The sequence below is a fragment of the Corticium candelabrum genome, chromosome 18 (genome assembly GCF_963422355.1).
Source record: "Corticium candelabrum chromosome 18, ooCorCand1.1, whole genome shotgun sequence".
NCBI classification, from domain to species: Eukaryota; Metazoa; Porifera; class Homoscleromorpha; order Homosclerophorida; family Plakinidae; genus Corticium; species Corticium candelabrum.
The window spans coordinates 6265294-6275293 of NC_085102.1; the positions used below are offsets into that span (position 1 = coordinate 6265294).

The 10000-nt window shown below is 41.5% G+C and overlaps 3 protein-coding genes across 3 annotated transcripts in view; 2 read left to right on the top strand and 1 right to left on the bottom strand.

The window, feature by feature from the left end:
* Positions 1-795, top strand: part of LOC134193631 (uncharacterized) — a 1792-nt gene extending 997 nt beyond the window's left edge. The window contains exons 3-4 of the mRNA XM_062662470.1: positions 125-290; positions 351-795. Of these exons, the coding sequence (XP_062518454.1) occupies positions 125-290; positions 351-613 (429 nt within the window). The 3' untranslated portion in view covers positions 614-795. The remainder of the gene's footprint in view (positions 1-124; positions 291-350) is intronic.
* A 230-nt stretch (positions 796-1025) lies between these two features.
* Positions 1026-5509, top strand: LOC134193632 (ras-related protein Rab-5C-like). The gene is made up of 8 exons (XM_062662471.1): positions 1026-1186; positions 1335-1480; positions 1543-1626; positions 2536-2613; positions 3066-3139; positions 3312-3434; positions 4958-5051; positions 5165-5509. Exons 2-8 carry the CDS (start codon positions 1402-1404, stop codon positions 5275-5277), a joined length of 645 nt encoding a protein of 214 aa, XP_062518455.1. The 5' UTR covers positions 1026-1186; positions 1335-1401; the 3' UTR covers positions 5278-5509.
* Positions 5510-5910: 401 nt separating this feature from the next.
* The window catches only part of LOC134193777 (uncharacterized), an 8557-nt gene continuing 4467 nt past the window's right edge, over positions 5911-10000 (bottom strand). The window contains exons 14-19 of the mRNA XM_062662611.1: positions 9757-9823; positions 9618-9697; positions 8544-8609; positions 8369-8469; positions 7865-7880; positions 5911-7025 (exon numbers count right to left, since the gene is read on the bottom strand). Coding sequence (XP_062518595.1) covers positions 6036-7025; positions 7865-7880; positions 8369-8469; positions 8544-8609; positions 9618-9697; positions 9757-9823 — 1320 coding nt within the window. The 3' untranslated portion in view covers positions 5911-6035. The remainder of the gene's footprint in view (positions 7026-7864; positions 7881-8368; positions 8470-8543; positions 8610-9617; positions 9698-9756; positions 9824-10000) is intronic.

Consider the following 10000-nt stretch of genomic DNA (forward strand, 5'->3'; position numbering starts at 1 on the left):
CATGAATATTTAGGACCTACAGATGCGGTTTGCTGATTGTTTGTACTAGGCATTAGTCCAATAATCATTTCCAAATGGCTGTTTAGCTGTCTGCTGCAAGAGATTTACGTGTCTTGCTTTGCAGATGTTTTTGATGGACCATCAAGATCACGACTTGCACGTACACTTGATTGTGGCGACTAACTCGTCAGACAGTTGGACTCTAACGACTGCTCATTTTGTAAATAAACTGGTGACTATCATGAGGTCTGTAGCCTTGATTGTGCGTGTTGATCAATATCCCACTTCCGGTGAGCTCTTAAGGTTATTGTTAGTGACGTCATCAGTGTATTTATCTAGACTGATTGTAGGTCCTGATGTACTTGTGGGAACGACAATGTCTGGTACTGCATCTGTGTCTAGTACTGCATCTGCCTCTGTGGCTGGGTTGAGTGTCTCATCTGATGGTGTTAGGCTTGTGACGTCATTTCGAGTATCAGACAGTACTACGACATCAACGACTGCAGTGACTGATGGATATGATTACAAATTGTCAGGAGCAAAGGACAACTCTGCAGGATTGAGTCTTCTTGGTTGTCTAGTTGTGTTGAGCGTGTGGAACTGTGTGAGATGAAAATGCAGATTCTAATTCTACTAAGACTGTTCATTACTCGAGAAGCATGCGACTTGCTACATTTTTCATTATCCTGAATTTCTGTTTACAGATGACGACATGACGATGTGTATTAACATCTTAAGCTATTGGAATTATTTATATGTTAGTATTACAAAATATGATGCCTGGTCTGAATGCAAGAGCCTATGGACACATACTGTGCTGTCTGGCCACACCCTTTGTGGGCGTGGCTATTTGATATTTACGTTATATGTGCATACCACGTGTAGCACACACCCACGCATACATACCCACGCACAACGCACACACCACACCTCCACTCCCAACTCCGCCTTCGATCGCGCGCTTCAAACGCTTGCTCACGCGAGTCATATCTCCTCTAACGCGCGTTACAACCTCGTGTTCTAAACGACGTCAGACATCCGGGATTATTTGGTACTCGGGCGTCGGTTAGGTCACGCGGAGAGCCGACCTTCACTTTTCTCTCACTTCACGCCAACCGAAGACACCAAACCTCAATCCAACAAGTCGAGCCAAACGCAAAAGGGCTAATAATTACAACCGAACCAGGTAAGTCGTTCCACGCTTATCCCTAGACCTCAAATTCGCTCACAAAGTGCGGGGCCTCACATCATGTCGTCACACGATGTGACGCACGCATCTCCCAGCGCAACCAAAACGTCATAGAAACAAGTCAAGCGTTATTCTTTTCTCTCAGCTGCTCGAGAAGACCCGACGAGTCGTTTTTCCTTCATATTTTGTACGTTCGAGCGGTTGGCGACGCCATGGCGGCGCGGGCAGGAGCGCAGAGACCAAACGGTCCATCACAGAACAAGATCTGTCAGTTCAAACTCGTTCTATTGGGTATTGGCGGCTTGTTCGTCATGCGTTCGACGCGCATGTTGAGTGGGGATGTTGTGGTGTAGGTGAGTCGGCGGTGGGCAAGTCGAGTCTCGTGCTGAGGTTTGTGAAGGGTCAGTTTCATGAGTATCAAGAGTCGACGATTGGAGGTAAAGGCTAGGGTAGTGTTGTTGATATCAATCACTTAAATTTTTGAATGAAACTGAAATTGATATTAATAAATTATTGAAATTTATTTGACGTATTTAAGTATATTGATATTAACAAGTAGTGTTTGAGTCGTTCAATTTTCCTCACAGCAAGAGATGTCAAACTGCTGCTGCTTGCTAACTCGGCAGTAGAGATGCCTGCACACACCATAGACTACTTCTTTCCACCCTGGAGACCAACTTCTTTCGTCCATACTGTGCCGCCGTTTTCACTGCTTGACTTCGTGCACTTGGCCTTTGTCTCCATGAGGAATAACCGGAAATAGACATAAGTTCACATATGAGTACTTCAACGTTGCAAGCGATTGAAGCACTTTACAATGTCGGAGTAGCATGACGGTTGTTCTTTGCAAAGAAACATGTTGTCGTAGGCTTGTTGGGTGTGGCACTCTTGTTGATCTGAGATGATTATTGTGATGATGACGTTTGAAGATATCACAGAAGCTAGATGGTGAGCTGAAGAGGGTCAAATTCTCCAGAGCCGACATGCTCAGGAGTCTGTCATGCTACATCCGAACACACACACACACACACACACACACACACACACACACACACACACACAACACATGCACACACACACACACACACACACACACACACACAACACATGCACACACACACACACACACACACTTTATGTAATTAGTGTGAATTTTATTTCACAACCGACTACTTTTTAAATGTTCTCAGTGAATTTCATTATATTTCCCGCTTACCCATAATGTGATGAATTGTTTATCATTGATTTAACTCGTCCATATTTAATGTACTGAGTGGAAACTTGAATGTTTTTGTCTGTTGCTTGCAGTTGATTATTTACTTTAATTAATATCAATTTTTTCTTAGCGGCTTTTCTCACGCAGACAGTCTGCTTAGAGGACACGACAGTGAAGTTTGAGATCTGGGACACAGCAGGCCAAGAAAATATCCTCTAAAAACAGAGTGTTGATATAACATGGTTCTATGTGTAGAGTATGTCCATTGTATGTATATTGTATGTCCATTGTATGTATATTGTATGTATGTATATTGTATGTATGTATGTATATTGTATGTATATTGTATGTCCATTGTATGTATGTTGTATGTCCTTTGTATGTATATTGTATGTCTAGTGTATGTCCATTGTATGTATATTGTGTCCTTTGTATGTATATTGTATGTCCATTGTATGTATATTGTATGCCCTTTGTATGTCTATTGTATGTATATTGTATGTACATTGTATGTCCATTGTGTGCCGTTTAACTTTCCAACGAATCAGTGACGAATACAAATCCCTTGATATCAACTGAGAGTGATTTTTCTGACTCTGAGACGCATTTTTATTTCTCCACGATTTTGTTGTTTACGTGTATTACCTTGACTGTGTGAACGGTATCATAGTCTGGCACCGATGTACTACAGGGGAGCACAAGCAGCTATCGTTGTTTATGACGTCACAAATCAGGTGAGACAATATGTGATACATCATTGATATTAACAACATCTAATGATGACGACGATGACGAGTCTTACTCTCTTGATGACAAATCGAGGCATTTGTCTGACGAAAATCGTTTGTATAGTCACACAACATTGTTAAACAGCAAGAGTGTAAAGTGTTGTGGTGCATGGTTTAGGATACGTTCAGTCGTGCTAAGAACTGGGTGAAGGAACTGCAGCGTCAAGCTAGTCCTAATATTGTTATAGCACTTGCTGGCAACAAGGCCGATCTCAGCAACAAGCGGATGGTAGAGTTTGAGGTGAGTTGGATGGTTGATTGTCTTGTTGAAGTGGTGGGTGGACGGTATGTGAAATGTGTTGAGGTTTTTCAAGTTTGTTTTGTTTTTTGTTTTGTGTGGTTGTCTGTATGTTAGTTGTTCTGGGTTTATGTTTGTGTTGTCTCTTTGTTTGTCTCTCTGCTGATTTGTGTCTGTACGTGTGTTTGTTCGTGTTTGTGTCAGTCTGTTTGTTTGTCTGTCTGTTTGTTTGTTTGTCTATTTGGTTGTCTGTCTGTCTGTCTGTCTGTCTGTCCATTCATCTGTCTGTGTGTTTGTCCGTCTGTTTGTTTGTCTATTTGTCTGTCTGTTTGTCTGTCTATTTGTTTGTCTCTCCATCTGTCTGTTTGTCTGTCTGTCTGTTTGTTTGTTTGTCTCTCCATCTGTGTGTCTGTCAGTCTGTCTCTTTGTCTGTCTGTTTGTCCATTTGTCTGTCTGTTTGTCCATTTGTTTGTCTGTCTCTGTCAGCCCATTCATCTGCCTGTCTGTTTGTCCATTTGTCTGTCTGTTTGTCTGTCTGTCTGTCCATTTGTCTGTTTGTCTGTCTGTGTACTTGTCTGTCTGTCTGTCCATTCATCTGTCTGTCTGTCCATTTGTCTGTTTGTCTGTCTGTGTACTTGTCTGTCTGTCTGTGTACTTATCTGTCTGTCTGTCCATTCACCTGTCTGTCTGTCCATTTGTCTGTTTGTCTGTCTGTGTACTTGTTTGTCTGTCTGTCCATTCATCTGTCTGTCTGTGCTTGTTTGTTTGGTTTATCATTTATGTCTTTTCGACAACCGTTTGTAGTTTACAACACATAACTTTGTATTCTCAATCTACCACTGAATCACTTGAATACAAAAAGGCTATAAGCTGGTTTTCGTAGACAACAGAATTATGCAGCTATTTGTACACTCACAACCATCTACCCATGTAGTAAACATATTACAGTCCTTGGTGGCAGCATCTTTGAATAGTGAATTTGCATCCTTGATTTGGTCAATTGCAGCTGCCAAAGGCCTCATACTCAAGCTGTGTGTCATAGGGACACTTGAGTGATGACATCAGTTATGTGCATCCCATATTGATGACTCAAATGTAGAGATATGTTAGGTATGGTGACTGCAAACAAGGAAGTGTAGATATCGTGAGTTTAGTTGGCTTGTGGGTCTGTATTGATGCGAATTCCAACGATTTGGTGGTTCAGTTTATGTTGGAAACGTATCTCTTAGACTGCACAAGATGCTTGATTGTGAAGAGTGAAGTCAAGATGTATGATTGTATGCTGAAGTTATGTGCTCGTCGACTGTCAATCATTCTGTCACATGCATTCGTATCACAGCATTCCAACTTTCTGTTGCATATGCAACAAACAAAGACACGTAGACGAATGAATTTTGTATCAACCTGCTTGCACTCGTTGCCTCTAGATTAGTGGCGTGTTAGTCGAACTGTGGACTGGTGTAACATCCGATGGTTTTGGAACGATTTTTCGTTTGGTTATGATAGTTGGTCTGTCCGTTTTCTAGGAAGCGCAAGCTTATGCTGAAGACAATGGATTATTGTTTATGGAAACGTCTGCTAAAACAGCAATGAATGTCAACGAGATTTTCCTGGAGATTGGTAAGTCAACGGCCATCCATGTCGTCATGCTGTTTCTGTAGAAAACAGGGAAACAGTGTGAGACTAAGGGTATGCCCTTTGTTGTTTGTTTATCTTGAATGTTTGTGTTTTAGCCAAGAAATTGCCGAAGAGTGATCCGGCCCAGCCTGGCAGGCCAAACCGCGCACCCGGTGGAGTGGATTTGCAGCAAGAACAGAGCAAGGGTTCAGGTGGCTGCTGCAAGTAGCTGTCCCAGATGTTTGTCCTAGTACACGAGTGTATTATATCTTTCTTGAGCTTGATGTACTTAGTAGTGAGGTGTTGGACACGACAGGAATGTAATGTTTATTTAGATGGTCGATTTGTGTGGTAGCCGCAGAACCCTACATTTCTTGGACTTCGTTTTTTTGTTGATGTCTTGTTGGTTTGATGTTAGGCTGTGTATTTCGATGTTCAATAGACTCTGTGCTTATAACTCACGCTACGTGTGTTACTTTGTCTGTCAGCTTGCTGGTTAATTGATGTACCATACCATACCAGTATTATGTTGCCGTTAGAGTTTGAATGTGTTGCAAGTTTAGGTTTACATACAGCAGATGTTGAGTGGTTTGAGCAGGAGTTGGTAATGTGATGTTTGCGTGTTGTGTGTGTGTGTACAAGCTACAGCATGTGATGTATGAGGTGGGATAGGAAGTTGTGTGCCTGTATAGCTAATTTATTGGTTTGATTTCTGGTTATGAGTTGGGGTAACGACTCATTACACAGACACTCGCATTCAATAGCTGTTGGCCTTCTTAGTGGTTGTAAATAGCTCCAGTCTTGTCTCTAAGAGCATTAGGTATGGAAGTTTCTCACGTTTGTCGTGAAACATGAAGTCCATGAACACGATTTCATTGTATTGGCTTGGCATATCACAACATGTACAAGGAGCATTCGCATGTTATAACTTGCATACATGCATACAGGTAATGGACACGTATTTCTCATCCGTGATTCTAACTGTTATTAACTGTTTGCTGCTTTTCCGTCAACTCCAAACAAAATAGTGAACATTTCCTTTGCTTTGTGAGCCTCTAGGTACTGACAGAATTGCCCTAAATCCATGTGGTAATCTCTACTCTTTCCACTGGCGTGCGCGTCAAAGTTCAATTCCTCAAATGGACCAAACTTTTTCAATATCTCCAGATCACCATCTACAGCGTCAATCACCTCGTGATGTCTAATTGTAATTCGTTTCCAGTTCATTGCCTTTATTCTCTGGGAATATTCCTCGACCGACTGAACGTCTCCCTCAACACAAACGACGCCCGGTTTACCAGGCAGGGAAAACCCAGTCAATCTCAACTCATCAGCCCACGACACAATATCCTTTCTCTTCTGTTTACTATAGATATGATGCATATAAAACCAAATACGAATTAGTTGACTGAGTTGACGTGGTCGACTCTCGACCCTCTTCCTTCCACTTCTACACACAGTCTCTTGACGAATCTCATTTAGATATGATCCTCCATTTTCTTTAAGCCATTGTATAACAGGTAGAATGCAAATCTCGCCATCTGGTAGAGATGAGAGAAATTGTTTTAGAGCAGAGTTCATCTTGTCTTCATCTGTTCGACTTCTCTCTCGACATCTGATGTGTAGATGTGGTTTTGCGTGCGGGTAGTCGCGCGGAAAGGTCGACGTTAGCTCAACAGTTGTCTTGTCGTTCATGGCGGGAATCTGCAAGTTGACCGTGAAAGTGATGAGAGAAATTGCTTGCAGCGATTCTGAACGCTTAAAAACGTAGTCTTCAATCTTTCTCACAGTTTCACTGTCGTCTAGTGTAAGCTCGTCGACTCCTGGAAACATAGCACGCAGCAATTCCAGTTCACTGAGCTGCTGATCTAGCAACTCAATGTCCATTATTATATCCGGGACATGTACATCCGGGACGGTGGCTGATAAATATCGTGATCTGGATTGCTGTCTTGTTTTCGATGGCTTGCTGGGTTGCTACTGTAGATTTTAAAACAGACTTTATTTTTAAAGGCAAGTTTGTAGTGAACGGTAGGTGTAACAGTAAAGTAAATAAAGTCATGTGATTAGCTGGTAGCGTGTGAGAACTTGATGACGATCATGATCATCATCTAATATCTAATATATAAAGCTCAAATTGTCTGTCTGTCTGTCTGTCTGTGTGTGTGCATGTTCGCGTTTGGTGGTCACGTCTTTTGTCCGTTCGCAACCGAAATCGGCACGCACACTCGACACGCACAGGGGAAGGTTTGCGTAAAAGAATGAAAAAAGTTATGCACCGGGGCCCCTCTCAAGGGGTCGACCCCGCCTAAAATTTCTCGACGACGCAAACGCTACACATTCCGGTTCATTCAAACACACGCCCGCACCGGTCCCGTGTAGACCCTATGCATCGCCGTCCTTCGCAAAGCTTCGAGCGATCGAATATCTCTTGCCGACGAAACTTACTCTTCTATCGCTTGCGTTTCTCTCCAAATTCTGATCGCATTTGCACCGAATCCAACCTACACGTTTTCTGTAGCAAGCGCTACACGGGAAGTGTGTCGATTTCTATCGAAACAAGCGCGAAGAACAAGATTCGAATTCATTCAGAATATCCGGGACCTCGCAACAAAGATGCACGTGACGTGTCCACAGACCTATCTTTACACTACAGTATCTTGCCCGTACGAAGGACGGGCCATGGATCCTAGTGATCAATAATATTATAGTTGAACAATTTGTTTATAATATTTTAATGCCTTTTTGATTTCTAAAATAAACACCCACAATTCTCGATTTCATTGAGATCGGTAATACAAATAGATAGCACTGACCATCAGTGATGAGGTGCTGATGATGAGAGCCTAAGGTGTATGCCTTACACCAACCCATCCCTGTGGATGACCACAGCCTCATGAAGCCTTTTTTCCCCCTTCTACTACTTATGTTGTCCTGCTTGCGTTATTTTAATTTTTAAACAGTTTCTGGGTCTCCGAGGGCGGCACTCCGAGGGCAATTATGTTTTAATATTTATTATTAGTTTTAAAAATTTTAATTAATAAAATTTAGACAGTGTTGTAACATGTTTTAGATACCCACCTAAGTGGACTCTAAACTATAAAATTATAATACAAAAATTAATTAATTGAATGCAAATTATTGAAATAGCCAAACGTCTATTTCACACACACACACACACACACACACACACACACACACACACACACACACACACACACACACACACACACACACGCACACACGCACACACACACACAGAGTCTAATATTAATTAAACTCCAATGTGTTTGAAACAGTCAGCTGGAGGTTGGTTTCACCCCGAATGTTTTGGAGTGAGTCGATATGAAAGGGTTGCAGAGTCGAGTGTTGCTTCGGCCACATAGCACCTCACATCAGCCAGATATCCATTACGAGAATACTGTAGTTAGTATAGAGACAGTTAGGTTAGCTTGTGGTGTTGAGTCGATGTTTACAGTATGAGTTATGGCTCACGATTTCTCCTGGTTGTTGCTGGCATGAGCAGTTGTATCTGTATGGCGTGAAGTCGGTGATTTCAAACTAAAGAGAACGACATGATTGTTTATACAAGATTGTTTATACAAGATTGTGTGTGTGTGTGTGTGTGTGTGTGTGTGTGTGTGTGTGTGTGTGTGTGTGTGCGCGCGCGCTCATGTTTGTCTGCATGATTCTCCGTCTGTATGTCTGTGCATGTGCCTGCTCACCTCTAAAAAGTTGAAACAGACAGACAGACAGATGGACTAACATGTGGACAGACAGACGGACAGACAGACAGATGGACTAACATGTGGACAGACAGACGGACAGATAGACAGATGAATGAACATGTGGACAGACAGATGGACAGACAGACAGACAGACAGACGGACGGACAGACAGACAGACAGACAATTTATTTTCATACAGATTCTACTTGTACATATGCTAGGATTTTTTAAAAACAAATCAGTGCTTGCAAACAACAAAGTCATTAACTAATGGACTTAATTGGCCTACAGACAGACAGACGGACAGACAGACAGACAGACAGACAGACAGACAGATAGACAGACAGACAGACAGACAGACAGACAGACAGACAGACAAATGAAGAAATGGTATCTACAGGCAGACAGACAAATAAAGAAAATCTCTCTGTCTGTCTGTCTGTCTGTCTGTCCACATGTTAGTTCATCTGTCTGTCTGTTTTTCAGTCCGTTTGTTAGTCCGTCCGTCTGTCTGTCTGTCTGTTCATCCGTTAATTAATTAATGTATCTGTCTGCATGTCTATTTCTCAGCTGCTCATCTTCCTGCCTGCATTTGTAGCTTTCACCTTGTCATCCTCATAAATATACAAAATCAAATGCTACAACTGCAGCTCATTCGCCCATACCGTTTGTATATACCACATTAGACACTTTATTCACCGTACGTACACCATTTTCAAAATCCTTTGGATGTGTTTGTCTTATATACTATATAGTAAATAAATATATAGTAAATATACTATATATTTACTATATAGTAAATGCATACGTCAGTCAACAAATCATTTGAAATTTTTCATACCGTGGTTGATGACTGTCCCCATTCCACAGTCGTCTGACATTTCTTTTCACTGTTGTTTTTGACTGTTGAATTTGTTTGTCCTAGAAGGTCAAAACGAATGGCTAAAGTATGGAAGTCAAAGACTGAATTCAATGATTACCATCATAGAGAAAAGCAGGAAATGAGAATCCAAGGTTGATAATAAGCAGATTAACAAGCGCCATTCCCTGCATTCCAGTGATTACAGATCAATGAAGTGGCAATCGATAATTAATTAATTACAAAATTAATTAATTAATGACAATTAGTTATGCAAACTACTGATTAGCAACTAATTAGTTATGTGGCTACATTAATTCTAAAGTGGTCACGCAATCACAGTTAGTTTGAGGTAAATTTGTAAC

Excerpts from the sequence above, each read along its gene's own strand:
- LOC134193632 (XM_062662471.1), top strand. The coding sequence starts at position 1,402 with ATGGCGGCGCGGGCAGGAGCGCAGAGACCAAACGGTCCATCACAGAAC. Across the intron at positions 2,614-3,065 it reads GGACACAGCAGGCCAAGAAA|GGTATCATAGTCTGGCACCG; the intron begins ATATCCTCTAAA and ends GACTGTGTGAAC. Across the intron at positions 3,435-4,957 it reads AGCGGATGGTAGAGTTTGAG|GAAGCGCAAGCTTATGCTGA; the intron begins GTGAGTTGGATG and ends TCCGTTTTCTAG.